The 19,001-nt window shown below is 39.8% G+C and overlaps 1 protein-coding gene across 2 annotated transcripts in view; it reads right to left on the reverse strand.

The window, feature by feature from the left end:
• The window catches only part of JAG2 (jagged canonical Notch ligand 2), a 68,665-nt gene that overhangs the window by 39,092 nt on the left and 10,572 nt on the right, over window positions 1-19,001 (reverse strand). For both annotated transcript variants that reach the window (XM_059850483.1, XM_059850482.1), the window contains exon 3: window positions 3,592-3,646. In XM_059850483.1, the coding sequence (XP_059706466.1) occupies window positions 3,592-3,646 (55 nt within the window). The remainder of the gene's footprint in view (window positions 1-3,591; window positions 3,647-19,001) is intronic.

Genomic DNA, 19,001 nt, shown 5'->3' on the forward strand with positions numbered 1-19,001 from the left:
TGACTTTTAGCCTTCAGTAAAGGCATAACTGGATTTCTCTGGTTACTAGTCAAAAAAGCATCAGCCATTACTCACGCTTACATACACACAAACAGCCCCCAAGCAATTTCCTTGATTAACAGGTTTTCTACAAGCCTCTCTAGAAAAGCAGATAGTGGTACAGATGTTTGCATAAAAGGAGATGATGCCTAAAATGTAGTTCTTTAATTAACGTTCCCAGAGTGTCTCATTTTTGGAAGAGAAAGCCTTATCTGAAGAGTATTTAACTGTGGAATATACAAATAAGAACACTGCCCATCAGCACCCCAATCCTTTGCAGAGGTCAGACATTCCCAACAGGGCTATACAAAAGGTGAGGCTGGCAGTTGTTTGTAAGGGAACACGGTGACATCACATGAACTTCACACCCAAAGGAGCAGGAGGTGCCCACCTCAGGAAGCACATTCTCTTCAGCAAGATCTTTTGAGCTCTATGGACAGATGAGTCTCCTACAGATCAATGGGAAGGACCAAAGCAACCACTGCATGCCTGCAGCAGACAGAGTCAAATGGAAAGTTTCTTCACATGTGAAGATGCCAGCTTGCTTTGTCAGGACAGGGCTGGGTTAGGCATTGCCAAGAGCTCTGGTGAAGTCTGCCAAGTCAAGTGACTTACCTGGAGAGTAGAACTGCTGTGACAGATGACAGTGAGCAGGCCCTCTGCAGTGACTTTGTATCTAAGCCAGTTTCCTCTCCCCCTCTTCCACCCTCCCAAAGCAAACAAGTGGTAACACTACACTGCCACAAGCTTACCCCTGAGCCAACCATGCTGCACATAGGAGGAGAAAAACACACCAGCAGTTCAGGAATTGGGGGTGAAAGACCCTCTAGGAATTTGTACAGGGGAAGCATTTGCTGTGGCAGACTTGCTCTTGAGATGGTACTTCACAGGTCAGCTCTGAGTCCCCCTGCCTTCACTGAGTGCAAGTAGAATGCAGGATGCTTGGACACAGGGAGGGAACAATGACAAATGCTCTAGAACCTTCAAGTTGTTCACTGGAAGCCTCTCTTTCTAGGTGTTAGGGGAGGTTTTTTGTTTGCTTGTTGTCTTGTTTGGGTTTTGTTGTTTATTTTTGTTGTTGCTGTTGTTTTGGTTTTTAATACCCACTTTAGAGTCCAAGTTGGAACACAGACCCTACTTTTAACTTTCAGCCTTACATATCCCCATTAAACGAAAGCAAAACCTGACTCTAGAACTAATTAATCAGCTTATAAACAGACTCTGGCAATTACTCTGATTAATCTATCTTACAGTAGCAACAGAAGATACATGTAACCTGATCCCCAGATCAGCACAGCACTCAGGATTGACAGGGAGTTAAGCTTTCCACAGACATACATTTCACCCCTCCAGGACCAGATATGGCCTTTTCTCTGGAGGAGCCGATGTATTCCCTTTCCTCTTCTCTAACATGTGAATTTTTACTGATCTGTGCCTGTTTGGCAGTTGAGTGGTGCTTACAAAAATACATCTTTGAATTGAAGCATCTTTGCGTCTCGACAGATTCACAAGGCAAAACCTACTGGAGGACTCACTGCCAAGATCCCTCAAAAAAAGAAAACCTTCAGCATTAAGGAATTCTTCCTAGGAATCTTATATGCAAATCTAAATTGAAGCACAGCAAAGCAACACATCTCTATCACAGAATCAGAAAACTACAGAAACATTAAACCAAGACAAGCACTTAGCTAGTCTTCTGCCAAATTACAGGCCAAGAAAGCCTTCCTAAATTCACCTGACAAGCCTTCAAGCTTTCAGCTGCAATACAACGTTGCAGTACCTCTCTCTGGCAGCCTAAATTAAAGGGAAGTTCACTTTCCATCAGCAGTTTCTCATAGAGCTAAACTGTAATCTGACACTTATATACTCTCCCACAGTTCATAGAAACTGTTAATTTAAGGAGATGGCACACTGGGCCTCCAGAAAACACTCTATATCCTGTTGGCCTCAAGTTCAGGGGAAAAAAAAAAAAAAAGAAGAATGCAAGTAAAGAGATTTGTTAGAGCTTGTTAAACTAAAAAGCATAACAAAGGCCTAACACAAGCCTGAGATGACTGTCTTCTTATCAAGTGTATTCAAAAGAAAACTGGGGTTTAAAGCTTCAGATTTGCAAGAGGATTCAGCAAATTCTAAGAAATCAAGAGAAAGTTACAATACTATTATTTATTACAAAGCTAATTAAAAACTGAAATCCAGCACTTGAATGCATACAGATGATTTACAGGATAGGCTGTCTCTTCATGTTCAGTCCTTTCTACAACATCTCATGAGTTGATTTGCCCTCTGTAACTAAGGCATGAATTTTCTCATATTTGCTGTACTAGCTGTACCTAGATAAATTATTCCCAAGCTGGAAACCATTTAAATTAACATCACACAGTATATTTTAAAAAAAGCATTCAAGAGGATTACTCCAACCTTTTACTGTGTAGGATATCTAAACTTATTCAAGATTTGGGCTTCCTCTGCTCAGCACATGAGGTCTCATTTTGAACACCACACCCAGGTTTAGGAAGTGCTATTCCAGAAGACTGTGGACAAACTCAACTGAAGGGGTTGCAGCAACATTAATCAGAGATGTAAAGAAAGCACAGCCAATGGGAAAAGGCTAAAGGAGCTGTTAAACAATACAAGCTTAACTGTAACAGAAGAAGGGTCCAGGTAGCAGTTAAACTAAAAATTCACCATTACTGATACAGAATCTGATGATGATTTGGGACATATATAACCTCTTCACTATCTTAATGCTCAAACACTTACCTTCCCCTACATTGATCCCAACTGAAATGAAACAGTCCATCAATAACCACAATGCAAGTCTGAGATTCATTTTTATCTAGCAGCCAGAAGCATTGCATATTTTAGGACATATTTGTAAACCATTTACAAAGAGTAGGTTCAAGCTGGAGTCCTGCTTTAGCAGCATTATGGCAATCAGCACCTTGATATGATTTTGAAGTATTTATAAAATAATCTTGCTTTCACTTCAGATCAATAACCCTACCTTCACACTGAGTATTAGCATTTACAGACTGAAAATGCAAGGTAAGCTCCAGTACTTGAGGAGAAACAGAGAAGGGATCAAACCATTTTTTAGAATATTTTCAACAAAAACATGAAGTACGCTTTCCTTATGGGGAGCAAGAATTTTTAATTGCTCACATGATCATGGAAATTATTGCATAGTGTGATCACATGCAGACTGAGGAGAATTTGAAGTGCAGCTCTACAGATTATGTTCCTTTTTCTAAAAAAATAAAGGGTCTGGCATGATCTGTAAACATTTTTCATGCTAATTATCAAGAGTCATTGTAATTATACCTTTTCATTACAACTGCCCATTCTTTGTCCTATACAGCAATAATTTTTCACAGTTCCTAACCCAATACTCACTGTTTGGATTTGTACATGCTGTTTACTTTGACAACAGCTTTGCCTAGAGCTGATCTGGAAGGATGGCTGATTGCAGCAGGATACAACTTTCCCCCCTCCCCAATCTGCACACATACAGCACAGAATAAGTACAAACTCCAGCTTTATATAAATACTCACCAGCTTTTGTATCATTATCCCAATCCCATGCTTCTAATATTAACGTAAACGACCTCTGAAAAAAAACAAGACACCAATTAGACAGTAATAAAAAACTTATAACCAGACAAACTGATTTGAAATAAGCAGATATTACTGCTACAAGAAAGCCAACTGAAAGCAGTAGCAAATTTCACTTCTCTGATGTCATGTGAAAGCCCTTGAAACAGTCTTCTCAAAAGCATGAAATATAACAGCATTAAAAATTGTGGGACAAGCCATGCTACCAGCAAAACAAAAACATTCCATGCACACACACATATTGAGGACTGAATTATTATTACTCTCCTACCACTGCAACTAATTCTTAGCTTTGCTTAGCCACAGAAATCTTTTTCAGAAGCAGCCCAAAAAGGTTTAAATGAAATGAGGTTCTGAACCTTGGGAAACAGCTGGGATATTTAGGACTTAAACAACTGAACCACCTCCCCTAAAATGGCATGAGAGCCATCCTTTAGAAAGCACATGAAAGATAAGTCTCTATCAGATCTGTTTTATAGAAAAACATATCTAAAGAAGAAATACACAATTCACCCTGCATCTATCAAAAATTTAGACTTCTTTCTCATGAAAGAGTAGCATAAAAAACAGAACTACAAAAGACACAGTAGAAACAATTATTACAACAAGCACACCTGGCACTGTACTTTTCCCTGAGGAAAGAAAAAACCCATGATTTCAGACAGCTCCTAAATGATTTAGAAAAAAACAAGAAGCCTTTACTTCACTAAACCAAGGCTTCAGGCACTTTCCTTGGTTTATGATCAAAAAAGTAGGACAGATGTTAATATTCAAATACTAAACTTATTTAGAAAAAAGTTATACATACAGGTAATTTTTAACTGCTTTGAGTTAAACAAGAGTAGCTGTCAAACCATTCAGCTTTGATAGTTTCCAAGTGCTACAAGTAACGTTGAGAGCTTCACATACATTCAAACTCAAGGAAAAACCATCAAGAAAAGAAGAGTTACTGCACTACTACCCTAAAGTCCTCCTATACACATCTTCCTGCAGAGCCAAGCCCTGATGTGTGCACAGTTCACAGCCTAATTATCTATAAATCCACGTAGGTATGGGGACATTGAGTGAAGAAACTGCAAGGACCCTCTTTGGAAGAGGATTATGTAAGAATTCAGCCATCTTTCACAGGATCATTAGGACTATTTTACTGCTACATCAAGAGATGTTTGTTTTCATTTTCAGATAGCTCCAAATGTGCCTTACAGACCCCTCAACTCCACACCAAGGAGAGTTGATCATAACAATGAAACCTCCCCATTTTAGAACAGCAGCAACAACAGGATCAGTTCCACTCCCCAAGCAGAAAGGCTCTCTGTTTGAGGTCTTCCATGACTACAGCAGAATCATTCTACTCAGAAATGCACTCGAGTGCTTATTTTCCTACTGCTCAGTTACATTAACATACAAACCACAACTCAGCCTTTGAAAAGAAGTCTTTCTACTGTGTTTTCAGCTTCAGACATATACAAGGGAAGATGATTTTACATCACTGAAACAGAACTGGATTTAGTGGTGACTACTTAGATTAGACTAAAGAAAGGAAGGAGAAAGGGAGCTCAGCAGTGACCATACTGGACAGAGACATACTTGAGCTTGTACTGCCCTTGGAAATGAACAACTGAGAGAAATCAGTTGAGAAAGCAAAGGGCTCTACCTCTGAGGCATGACAGCACAGTTCAACTCCATCCAACTTTTAAAGACAAACATTAGTGGAGCATTTTAGTACCTTCACCCTCCAACTCCCTGCACTCCAGGGAGTCTCAGCACTTAGGGAAGCAGATAGGATTCTACTGTACTCTGAAAACACTACCTGCAACCCCCTCTTCCTAACTGCTACCTGAAAAAAACACCCACACATTGAATAGTAGAAAAAATAAGTTCTATATAATACTGCCCTAACATCTTCTGGCAACGGTATGTCTCCTTATTTTGTATCAAAATTATTAACTAATCCAGAATTCTGCAAATCAATGCAAAGTCCAAAGTTATCCATATCTTCCACTTTTAACTACTCACCTTCTAACATATCCCTTAGTTTTCCTGTGTTCCATTGATTTGTATTAGAAATATAGACCAGTGCTCAAGTGCTTCCAGATGTTTATGTAAGGGATGGTCCTTCCTACTGCAAATTGGCTGTTGCATCTGACTGCCCACAAAAGGCAGCAAAAAATTTGAGGTGGACTTGGTGTCTTAGGAAACAGACCAGTCATCTATGCTTTCCCATCACACCATTTGAAAGCAGATTTGTATCTGTGCTCAGGATACTAAGGAATTTTGATGGGTAAAGATTTCCATGCAAAGCACTGTTCCAGCATGATCATGCTGGACAGTGTGAATGAGGATAAATAAGCATTTTAAGATGCTTAAAACAAGAAATCCCACAGCTCTGGTGGCAAACCTCGTGGTCTAAGTTGGCATAGTCTCCAGAGCAGAAAATACTACTTTATGATCTAATAAAAACTTAACAGCACAATTTTGAGCAGCTATGGCTCTGGTGCAGAGCTGCTCCTCCAAAATGTGGAGGAGCCACACAGCTCATGCTGCCTCCTCATGGCTTTGCAAGCCCCAGGTCCCACAGGCCTGGTCTCCAGAATTTGCTTTGACCATTCTCCCACTGGTCAAGAACCACAGCCCACCTGTAACGAGTTTAAAGACCCTACACAGCAAAGACAAGACAAAGCCTTTTAAATCCTTTCACTTCCCTGTGTCTCTTTTATGAGTGACCAGGCTGGCACTTGGCTGTTCACTCATGAGCAAGCATTTAAAGTGTAACCTTTCAGGAAGGCTTGCAGTCACACTTGCAGGAGATTAGAGATGTTAATCAAATGACATTACACAGTATTGATAGACAAATGTGTATTTACTGTCAGTTTCAGCTGGGACAGTTCTCAGTTGTACAACTTCTGCTCTCTGCTGAGTTACACAGTCACCCTTTAAAAGCCCCAAACAGACACAGCAAGAATGCAATTTTAAAACTGATTTTTTTGGCTATTTTACCTCTAGAGAAGATAGTTAAGGTTTACCAACCTAGCCTGTCACCCTCCCTCATCTCCAGCTGGTCAATAACTTGAAAGAGAAATTCCTCCCTATGGTAGTGCAATGGATCATCACATTACAACTACTGCACCTCAAAAGAGAAAACTGGTCCTTAACCCACTTGTTCAAAAAATCTAGTTCTGCCACTACCACATGTACCAAGTCTTGCACTAGATCTGCTTCCATGTCTTTGAATTTTGCACTTCACTGTAAAACAACAGCTGAAAACTTACAAAAAAGCATCTGTGTTACTAAATATGTTCATAATATGCAGCACTGAGAGCTTCCCAGTTATGGCTCAATTATCAGAAACAAATTTTACTACCAAAATGATTTATTAGTGGAAATTTTAACATCCATACACTCACCCTGAGTGTAACCTTACCTAATAACCAGAGTAAGAACTGGAGTTTAATAACACAAATGGATATAAATTTTAAAGGATATTTTCAGCTTCACACTGGCCATACTTATTTTGAAAACTCTACCACCAGCTGACATTAGACACATCTGGACTCTTCTACAGAAAGTCTTAACACAAACTAACCAACACATCCACTGACACCAGCTGCAAGTAACTCCTGTTTAGCAGAGACATTGACACCTGACATCTTTCTTTCTGTGCTTACAGAAATCAGCAACTGAACTTGCATTAATTTAGCTCTTCTCCAGAACCTAAGGAGTACCTATACAGCAAATATTTAACCCCTCACACCATCCAGCAGTGTCTTGGCTTTTTGATGTATCTTTAATGTGAACAGACTCACTTGAAAGTTATTTAAGAACATGTTCTCCACAGAGATTGTTGATGTAAGTGTGCTCAAGTTCATGCATAAATCTAACAAAAAATTCTACACAAGTATCCTAAAAATGTGACAAAATCATGAGCCTGACACATAATACACACACACCACCACACCTTCTGCTTTAACTTGCACACAACTCTTGCTGTAGGCTAAGAGAACAGCAGGACATGCACGTTCCAGTCTGCTCTGATCTAGACAAAAAGCTTCGTGAAGTATTATCAGTTGTTCATTTCAACCAGTACTAGCAAAATATTTGGAAAATATTGTTAAAGTGAGCATGGCACAGATTTGAGGGGGAGGGGATGAGGGTATGGAACATAGAGCCCTGGAGTTCTACCAACTCTGGTCATTAAGTTTATTTTTTGAAAGAATTAAACACACAACATCATTATTTGTGCTCATCACATCAAAACTCAGAAGATGTTAAGGCTACGAGTCAGAAGAGCATCGGTGCACTTCTGCAGAAGAGCACAGCTTATGCAAGCCACTTCGTAGGAGTTAACTAAACAGATATGCCAAGTAGCTTGAAAAGATACAAATTAAGTCTGTTGATCCTGGTGATGCTGCCTCAGTTGTGTTTTTTTTTCCTCACGATTGGTGTTGACACAAGCAGCTTCAAAGCATTATTCCTCTGTTTACACTAAACAAAACACTCCCCATACTATCCCAGAGACCTCCTTTCTGGGGAGGGGGGAAACAAGACCTGTAATATTGGTTTGGCACTGTCTTTTCATGAACTGTTACTATCACCTTGGTATCTGCAAATCAACATTCAAAAGGTAGGGGGTTTTTTCTGGCAAACCAGTCATGTCAGAATTTTCATCCCAAGAGAGATCAATCAGATGACAGCATTTTCAGTCAGATATAGAACTTAGAGTCTCCAACCCACAGTCTGAAAAATGCCAAAGGTGAAGCAAGAGCTGAAATCAATACTTGAAGTTTTCCACATCAATAACATTCTATTATGACTTTTATGCTAACAGGCAAAAAGTTATTAATTTCACACGAATAGAAGGACTGCTTGGATTGTCTACACAGAAAAAATGTTTTAAGAATCAGCTATGAAGCAGAAAAAAGTGTTGCTCCTAAACAAATCCCCAGCCCACTTTATTTTCCCTGTTCTACAGTCACATGGTATATGCAGGGTCTCATCTCCAGTAAATACCGTTTCTTTTCAAACCTCAATCAAGCACAGGAAACATTTGTACTCAAACATTTCAACTGCCCAAACACTGGATAGCATATCACTAGTCTTACTGTAGGTTAATTTTTGTTAACTTCTTGAACAAACCACCACCAGTATTTCTTGCAGCCAAGTCCACTAAGTCTTGATCAGTACAGTAAATTCTCACACTTGCTTTCATAAGAAACTTTGAGCCAAGTGAGACAAGCACAGGTCTAGGGGCTTGCCCCTCTCTTTTTTTGTTTCAGCACCTCTCCCCCTCCCCCAGGCAGCCTGCTTGCCATGGAAAAAGCTGACTTCAAGGCAAGCATATTCCATTTCCTTCCCCAGGAACTCTGCAGCAAGTTCATACAACTTCCTCATGAATAACCCAGAGGTAGAAAGTGAATAAGGAAAAAAATGAAGAAAGATCCTGAGAAGATCTAGGACTCAGTCAATACAAGTTTAAGGGTAGACAGTCTGTAGAGTAATCTTTTACAAACAGGGAATATAAAGTCATAATAGGGACCTTTTCTGAAGGAGTAAATCATCCACATTTGGGGGGAACATGGGGATTGGGGGCAGGCACAGGGTAGAGGGCTTTTTCTGAAACTTGAAGGATATTTTAGCCACTTGCATGCAAGAAGCTTGTCTGCTGAATTCGGAGACCATCAACCATGCAAAATCAGAAAGATGACCATCCCCTACATCTTCAATTTTCATTTAAGGAGTGAGCCTAGTAAGTCCTAAACAAAAGCTTTCCCTTTGGAAACCAAACAACCCCATTTTTATTAGGAGTGGAAAGCTGGGTTAGAGTCCTGCAAACATCAGCAGCAGATAGCAGAAAGCAGTTGAGCAAGTTAAAATTTTCTGTTTGAGAGCAATTACTGCAGTTATACTCCTCTTGGCCCAGTCACAAAAGCAAGATGATGTTTACAAACTCAGGAGCCCTACTGTTGTGTCAGGGCAACTCTTCGTGAATTAGCCCCACCTGACAATCTTTAGGAAGTCTGCAAAACCAGGGAGGGGTGAGAGGGGCTATTTTTTGCCATGGTTAAGAGACAACAGGCTGATATCCCCTCCTACATGAGTCTGAACACTCATTCCACTCCTCCACCAAACTAAGCAAAGCCTAAGCTGGAGGGGTGTGTATGTGTGTGTGCATGTGGGGGTGGCAGAGGGAAATCTAGACTATTAAGATCATTTCATCGCAAAAGGAGCACAAATAAAAACAACAGGTGAATAAGAGTCAGTCCTAGAGTTAATATATCAAATTTAACACCCAGGTAGAGACTCACTTCAGGTAAAGAAAATTACCCAGCAACTAGGTGGGGGAATCCTATCAACAACCAGCTGTATGCATCTGAAAGATAAAACAACTTGAAGGAGGAACTCAAAGGGGTATTACAACACCTATTTGGCAGTGCCTAGTGTTTTACAAAACAGGAGCAGTATGCTTCTCTCCAGGGTGATCAAACCACCAGGATCCTGATATAGCTTACCAGAGGACATACTTGTAGTAAGATCTTCAGAAGTCTGAAGATACTCTGATATACTCCTGCAGTGGCAGAATGCAGCAGGAGTTTCCCAGTGTGAAGTGGTCTTTATATACCATGGAACAGCAAACATTTTGGCTGTGGAGCTCTTAAAATCATTTCAAGTCACATACTAGCTTTCGCTAATGCCTGTAGGAAACAGAACCATTTTCACAAAAGCCCAAAATGCCATGACAGACTGGAGCTCCTCAAGGCAGGACATTAATAGTCACCTCAGACCAAATAAAAGCAAAGCGAGAGCCCTCAGGAGATCCATCTACATATGGGAAGCTAAACCATGGGAATAAAGACTGCACAACTTTCTTGTAACTTAGCACCCTAGACAGAAACTCAAAGCACATCACAGCCAAGTCAACCTTGTGACAAATGGCAAGTCAGAGATGGCACATTTGGTTCAGCACTGGCCTCTGATAGCACCTGTCAGACAGCTGCTGCAGCCAGGGCAGCAGCATCCCTGAGGAAAAAGGAAACAGGCACCCCAGGGACAGTTTTCACAGCACCAGAAACAAGTAATCAGCTTCTCATTTAAAAAACCTGCAGGAGATGTGACCAGGCAGCAGTCACGTGAGGATTTCATCTGAAGAAGAGCTCATCTGCTGACTTCTCTCAGCTCCTGGAAGAGCCCCTCCCTATTTTAAAGCAGTGCCTTTCACCATTACACACATAGCAGTAATGCTAGTCTAAGGGAACAGCAGTAATGCTTGCCTCTGCTTTTTATAGCTGTCTGCTGTTCATCCCCACCCTATCCATCCCCCTTCCCCTGATTCCAGCATGTATACATCTCTGCGGTGTTCAGGGAGATTAAGTTCCAACTATGAAGTCCAAGCTGCCAACTGTGGCCACTTAAATTTCAGCAAACACCATAGGATTGACTTAAAAATCATCTGTTTTCCAAATACTTTCAGAACAACAACAAAAAAAACCCCCCCAAAATCAGTGAAAATTCAGCTACTCAGAACTCCCATGATAACTTCCCTTTCTTGAGATTTTCCAGCAAGAAACAAGAATATCAATGTTTAATATCAATCCAGGCTATAAGCTGTCAGTTTTCTTGAAACATCTCTACTTTACTGCAAATGCCTTCTGCCTATGCCATTTCTAGGCACCTCCTCTGTGACACAAGTCTCAACAAAAGTATTAGCTTATAAAACTAATCAATACATCAATTAATTTTTTCCCCAACTGAATAAGCAAGTTTAATGCTTATAAAAAAAGTTAATTTCATCTTAGATGAATGACCAGTAACTTTATTCCAGTTACTAGAACAATGACATTCTAGGTGGTCTTTAAAAAACTTATTCTTACCTCTTTCCATGGTATTCTTCAGAATTCTTTGTTGAATTCTTTTGTAGTAGGAGTACAGCATTGCAAATCTCAATTTAACTTCCAACTCTGTTGAATGTAAACTAATTTTCATAGAGCCCATCACAACCTGGGGTTAATGACACCTGTGACCTTGCTCTTCTGTGCAAATGTGTACTGATAAGCAAGGTTTCACTAAATAGATCTTTTGATAACCATAACCAGCTACTCCTTCAATCCACCAAAGCCATGCAGCTTCTCCCAGCTAAGCAAGTTCCCTTCACAAACTCAACACAAGTTCTTTGATCACAGTAAGAGATCTGCCTCCCACTCTTCCCATGTCTTGACTACTTAATATTTAGAAGTCTGTTGAAAAGAGCACCCTCGATAGGAAAAGAAGTTAGAGAAAAACAAAAATCTTCCAGGAGGGGGACTATAGAAATCAAAGGTCCAGAGACATGCACAAAGAACTAACAAAGAATCAAGTTATTTCCATCAGAGAAATGAAAGAATTGGCCAAAACTCCTCAGTCTGGTAAAGACACAAAAGGAGTATGTGACCAAAGCCTAAATGCTTCAGCGGGCCCTGGGGAGGGGTCAGGAGTAGATCAGCTATTTCCATGGTCTTAGCAAGAGCTAAAAGGTAAGAAAGGAAGCTAACAGAAGTCATGGCCAGAAGCAATGAAGTCAGAGAAGATGGCATTTTAGGCAAAACTTGGCAAAATGTTACACAGGTGGCCCGAGGGAAAAGTGATTTTAAGATTTTTGTGGGTCCAAGGGCAAACTGACACAAATACTTCAGAGAGACCAACCACAACTACTTCTGGAGGCTCTCATGTTAAAAACAAAGCTAGGGACAATAACAAGCAGTTTTCTATATTCTTGCCCTTAACCTCTTATGAACATTTGTTTACATTCCCTAAACTCCAGTTCCAGTACAGACATGATTCAGAAGCAAATATTTCACTTTTTCTGATGGCTGACGTTAAAATAAGACAGTGCTAAAATTAATAAAACAATTACACTGTGGAACCTTGCACACCTGCCTGAGCCATCACCATCCATCCCAGGATAATAAAAATTGTGACCAAGCAGTGTTTGAGGGAGAAAAGGAAGCCAGGAGAAACAAAACACAATTCTAAATCAAATTTATAATTTTATCTTGGAACTTCTATTTGAAAACCATGACAGGAGAAGACATAATTGAAAAATCTAATCAAGATTCTCCTTTCTGCAACACTGAAATGTCCAATGAAATAGAACAAATGCAGAAATCACCAACCCATGCACGCTATTCAGTAAGGGACCTGTTGCAGTGGATGCAACAAATGCTATTCAGATAAAAAAGACAAGCTGAGATAAAACTACTAACTGGGAGATCTCATTATTTAGAATAAAGGTTTAAAGGACTGTAGGCTTCTGAAACTTCCCCTGAGGAAAAGGTAATCCAGACAGCTTTTTAATAGTGATTAAGTCAGGTGACACAAAGCAGAACATACTGTCATTCAAGGCAAGACAACAGAAATGCTCAAATACAGCAAGCACTTATTTCACTAGAAGAAGATTGACAAGTGTCAAGTGAAAATAAAGCTTAATGATTTCATCGCAATTTTTCACACAAAAATTCATCAGCGCATTTGTGACAAGAATCCTGGTTTAACTATAAGAAAAAAAACACTACTTGTTTTGGAGAAGACTGGTAAACCAAGGTTTACAGAGAAAAATAACTGAAATAATTTCACAATTCCTCTCCAAACTTTAGCTATTCTATTTCCACTAGCCAAAACCAACCCCTACTGGCTTCCATGTGGCACAGATGAAAGCTAGTGCTATTCCTAATTAACCTTCCTCCACTAAGAAAGTGATTCTGCACCATCTACGTGTGTCACTGAGCCAAGTGTCACATCAGCCACACATGTTATTCCATACCAGCTGAAGAGTAAGCAAGAAATACTTCCCCCATTAAAAGCTGGGCCTCTCAGCCACTCAGGAACCAGCCTAAGGAACAAAACAGCATCTTTATTTTCCAAGGATAATTAGAGGAAGAATAGAATAGCAAAGGCAAAGATTAGTTTAGCATGACTGGCACAGAAGCTGTGAAGGCAAGAGCATCTGTGACAGTCTGGAAATAACAGCTAAAAATTGTTAGGACTTAAAAGATGAAAGGGAATAAAAAGTAAAAAAAACACTCACAGACTTGCTACAGGACTTCCCTTGCTTGACTGAACCACCTCAAATGCAACACTACTCTCCATAAAACACAACTTAAAATCACACGTGGAATCCTTGTCATTACACAAGCTCCCACAAACTACTGGAGGAACCAGTCTCTTCAGAGCAAACCAGATTAATTAGCTAGATTTCCAAAAGATGCTTCTAGGTACTCTGCATGGACCTCTGTAGTACTCCTGATAAATGGAAACAGTAGAGACATCCTTTCAGCCATTTGGGTGGGCCTCAATATTTGTGTGCCTGACAGTTGCAACAGGCTCAACCCAGGCCTCAGACAACACAGATTTGGAATTTGAGCAGAGATCAGAATCCTTAGTGACCTAAGGAAACACATTTTAGACCAAAATAAACAGGAGCAGAGAAGCAGGAATTAAGACATCACAGGTCTCCTGGAATCATACCTATATACAGGTAAACCAACTGCTGGTAATGTTTTTCATTTGAACTTTTGCACACTCCCCAGTAAGGGAAAAAATGCCTTTAAAGTTTTTGTCAGTAAGCTCATAAGAACTACTGCAGGTTTCCAAGTCCTGAGAAAAGACTTGCAGAAACTCAATAGCCTCTGAAAGCTCGGTGAAACTGCTTTTCTCCCAGGTAAAGGAAGCCCAACTCACCAATTCTATTCCAACCTCCAACAAAAAACATGGCAAAAGCATCTTGGAGCTGATCCTCAGATCTGCTGGACAGAAACCTAGCATCCCATAAAAAGCTTTTAGACATGTGGAAAACAGCCTCAAAAAAGGAGAGCTTGTCCCAGCAGCCTGGGCACAGCAATGCTCTGTTTATACATGGCCACTGTGAAAGAAAAATCAACACCATAGAGAAGAATGACATGTACACAAGGTGAAATCCACCTGAAAGCAGTCTTAAACCACCCTGCTCATCCCTATGCTTTGTTTCAAGTAGTTGGTAAGAGCTAATGATGAGCACAGAATACAAAAGCTATATAAGAATCATTAGTCATTCCTCCTACAGGCACAGCTCCCCTCTGCTAATTTACCCAAGTTATCTATATACACTAAGCCTTTGTGTAGTCTGATTAAAAATTAACAAATATTTGGGTATCCTTTGATATGGGTGTTACTGTGCCCGTCCCAGTGAGGTTTCTCAAAAGTATACTGGAATATAAAATAGCATTAGCAAGATATTCTCCTACACCTTAGAAGAAATTAAGTAGTAGAGAAGCCAGCCAAATACTAACACTATTTTAAGTATAACAGCTACCAACCAGAGCAACAGGACTTGGTATGGAACACTACAACCATATAAAATGAAGAGACAACATCCTAGTAAGCTGTCAAACAGATATCACAGTTTGTATTTTGCCTCTCTCAAACAGGAGAGCCTAGTTAACACCCCCCAGTTGCACTTCTCTTTTTGAGAGTTATAGAGCAAAAGCAGCAGGAAGGACAATGAAATTAACCCCACATGCATCAATCCTGAAAACACATTTGAACCTTAAATAACAGCCTTCCATCCTTTTCAGGGAGAACATAAGGTATTGATTTTTGAGATTAGAAATAAAATTAAATTAGAAATTACATACAAGATCAGAGTAGCAATTCCAGTAGATGTTTCTTTTTTAGTATCCAGTTTTAGTGGACAAAAAAAGAAAAAAATCAGAATCCACTGGTTTAGATAGAGGATCATAGGATTAATTATCAACACACATTTTGTCCAATCATTATGTTACAGAAAATAATCCAGCTACATCTTAAGATACTTTCATGACTTCACAGCTCATAAGCTCCAGTCCTTTCCACCACAGCTGGAGCTGGCACTGGGAGTTTCCAGAAATCCACCCAGTTAATCCAATAGAAAAGAACAAAAGAAAGTATTGATGAAATTAGGGAACAGAGAAAAAAGACTTTTAGATAACGAGACTTGTACAAGTACCAAGCAGACACTTGGGGACCATCTGAACATCACCCTATTAGATTTAAGAGGAAGCTTTCAGCCTTGCTACCACCTTTGAACTGTTTCAGACAAACTTGATATTAACCAAGTATCCACGTCTTATTCTTTTCCTAAAGTTTTGGAAGAAGTCCAAGATAAATTAAGCCCATTATACACACACTTTCTTGTTGCATTAATGAAAGCATAGCTAGATTGTCTCTTTTGAAGTGTATGTAACAACCATGAAGACCCATTAACGGTTAGTGCAAGACTTGTTTTATGCTAATATTTAGAATTCAAAGATGAACTAGTAATTAATACTGCTCTTCCCCTCCCCTCTGCACTCCATGTGGCATGGATATTAGTGTCCTCTGGGCACTTGAAGCCATGCATCATTATAATTTCAACTTGAAGTCAAGAGGGAATTTAACTATGTAATAACATACTTTAATTATTGTTCTAAACAAGAACACCTGCATGCACTCTTTTGTATTGGAAATATGCATACTAAGAAGGTAAGCAAATATATAAAAAAAACAGATATGCCCCCAAGTTCTATGTATGCAAAGACCCCTGGAAGACAGTAATGTTTTAATCTTAACTCTTTTAAATAATGTTAGCTGCTGATAGCACTGCAATCTTTCTTTTCATTTTGAAAAAGCAAATGCCCACAAAACCAATTCCAGCTAATGAGCTCTAGATGTCTTGCCTTTGGAAGAGGAGAGGCCCACACTCAACCACTGCTCCCAAGGGAGAAGAGATTATGGCACTGTTTTTCTAAGTCCTCCTCAATTCCCTCATCAGTCCTACCCAACTGAGTCACCTCTACATCTCTTCAGGCAGCAGCAGCCACAGCTGGAAGGGGACACCAAACAGACTCCACCGGCCACAGTGATGGCAGCAGGTGATGGCTCAAACCCCAGGCAACTCTAAACAAAATCCATTATTTTCCTCCCTTGGCTTTGGTTCTGAGCACAGGTATCACCACAGGCCTTCTCAACAATAAGAAGGACAAATACTGTGTCTCTGTTTGTCTCTGTTTTATTGCTACATTGAGTCACACATCTGCTTCAGTCAATTTGAACTTCACATTTCCACAAGAGACTTATCAGAGTTTAGACATGCTCACGGCTAGTAACAGAAGTGTCATTAATGCAAAAAAAAGGGACAACACACCTAAGCTGTCCTTGATTTCAGCCCCCAGCAAAACACTAGCATGTGTAAAAGTTGAAAACTGAGCTGAAGAGGCTGGCAGGGAAGCAATCAGAAATAAAACACCTTATTTTAGTTCTCTAAATTTACAGGAATAAGTTGAGCAGAAAAATAAGAGTCAACACTCTAAGAGTGGGTGCAAGTTCTTTCATGTAGATCAACACACAAGGAACTTGAATAAAGGATTAAACAGGGATTATGCACACAGTTAAATATACGTGGCAGAGGTGGAGTTTAGCTGTGAAAAAACTAAGTTTATAAACACATTCCTGAAACAAATGCTTCAATCATATCCCAGCAGCAGGACTGAATCTTATGAGCAGTGCTTTGTGGCTACAGTAAATCTTTATCACATTTGCAGCACCAACCACTACACTGGATTCAATTACTATTAAAAATTAATTGCTTACAGCAGCAAAGAAACACAGCATAAAATAGCATATGTAGCCCACCATTCCAAGCTATCTGAATATACAACAACCAAGACATGATTAATCTCACTGTAACAAAGCATCATCACAACTTCAATATCCAGTCATCTCTTCTGGATTCATGTAAACTGGAGGGGATCTGATATAGCTTTATGTTATTACAAATCAGAGAAAAACTACAAATGGGAACACCTTTGGAAGGAAAACTTCATAACACTGGTAGAAAAGCACATGAAGCAGCCTTTGAAAGTAAGCACAGGCCCTGAAAATTTACTCTAAGCATGTAAATTCAGAACACTTCTCCTACTTTTTCTCCTTCTCCTCCCACTAACATGGATCTAGAAGCTATGAAAGGGAGATTATGTCAGCAAGTCTTCAAATTCATTTCATTTTTATTTCATTGCTGACCCCCAGTTACTCCTCTGGTGGGTAACAATGTTATAGCTTTCCTCATAAGCCTGACTATCAATAGAGAACACAACAAAGCCACGGAAAGTAGGCCAACATTAAAAAAAGCCAGAGTAATTTTGTAAGTCCAAAGCTGGAGCCATAAATCGAAAATATGTCCCAGTGACTACTTTACAGTTTCAGCACTTCATTTGCCACTGACTCCCTGCTGTTCCAACTTTCTCCAGATTCCCTGGCAAGCTAAGATTCACAGAGTACCAAATCTTTAAAATCCATCCTAATGGCTTAGGGACAAACAAATTATCACTGGTAGCAAGCTGCGACAAGCCAAGACTCTCTTTCTTGTCAGCCAAAGCTTATTTTGTTTACCTTACATTTGCAGTGATCTGGGAGTAGATATGAGCAGCTTGAGCAGCTCTGGTGATACACAACAGTTTGTACTTTTGCCTGAGCCTTGTGACAATTAACATTCTGACAGCCCTCAGACCAAGTCCAGGACACACAGTGTTAGATAAAGGGACTCTGAATTCTGGAAATTAACCTCTGAAGAATTGCCACCAGCTGGGTTTGGGCAACCACTTTATCTTCACCTCTTCCAGAACAAGAGATGTGTGGTTTATAGCTTGGTAGTCTCCCCACAACCCTGAAGCTATCACAGCTCAACAGCAAACATCAGAAGGCACTGCAGGAGCACTAAATATCTGAGAGCCAACACCTTACACGTCTGTGCAAGTCCAAACACTCCATTTTCCCTACTTCCTTCCCTTCCTCACTTTCTGATAGGAGAAAGCACCAAGATGTGTGGATGAATCATGGAAAAATACTGTTCAACAAAGGTACCCAACAGCCAAACACAACACTAAAATATTCTGGGCCGATATATAAACATATGATTTAAACAACAGTTTATAACCAACACAGGGGTGCTATCAGGTCATTGTGGTGTGCAAAAGCAGTCACTACAGAGGGGCAGCAGATGGATATACCTGCCCTTAACAGTCTAAGTAAGCATGGTCTGACTTTTAGACTTTGCTGATTACATGTACCCAGTTACAGTAGAAATTCCATGCTGTGATACAAAGAAAATCATGTCATTGTACCATAAGAGAGTCAGAGCTATCAAAATCACCACTATTAAAAAAAAAGAAAACAAGGAATAGTAACTAAAACTATTAAGCAGTAGCACAGGTTACCAGACAAGTGCTGTTAAAATTGTCCTCAGTCACTAGAAAGAACACTAAATAGTACCAAAAATTGCACCCTAAAAAGCTTCTACTTCAGTAGATTAACTGAAGATCAATAATTAAGCT

Source organism: Haemorhous mexicanus, chromosome 6 (genome assembly GCF_027477595.1).
Source record: "Haemorhous mexicanus isolate bHaeMex1 chromosome 6, bHaeMex1.pri, whole genome shotgun sequence".
NCBI lineage: Eukaryota > Metazoa > Chordata > Aves > Passeriformes > Fringillidae > Haemorhous > Haemorhous mexicanus.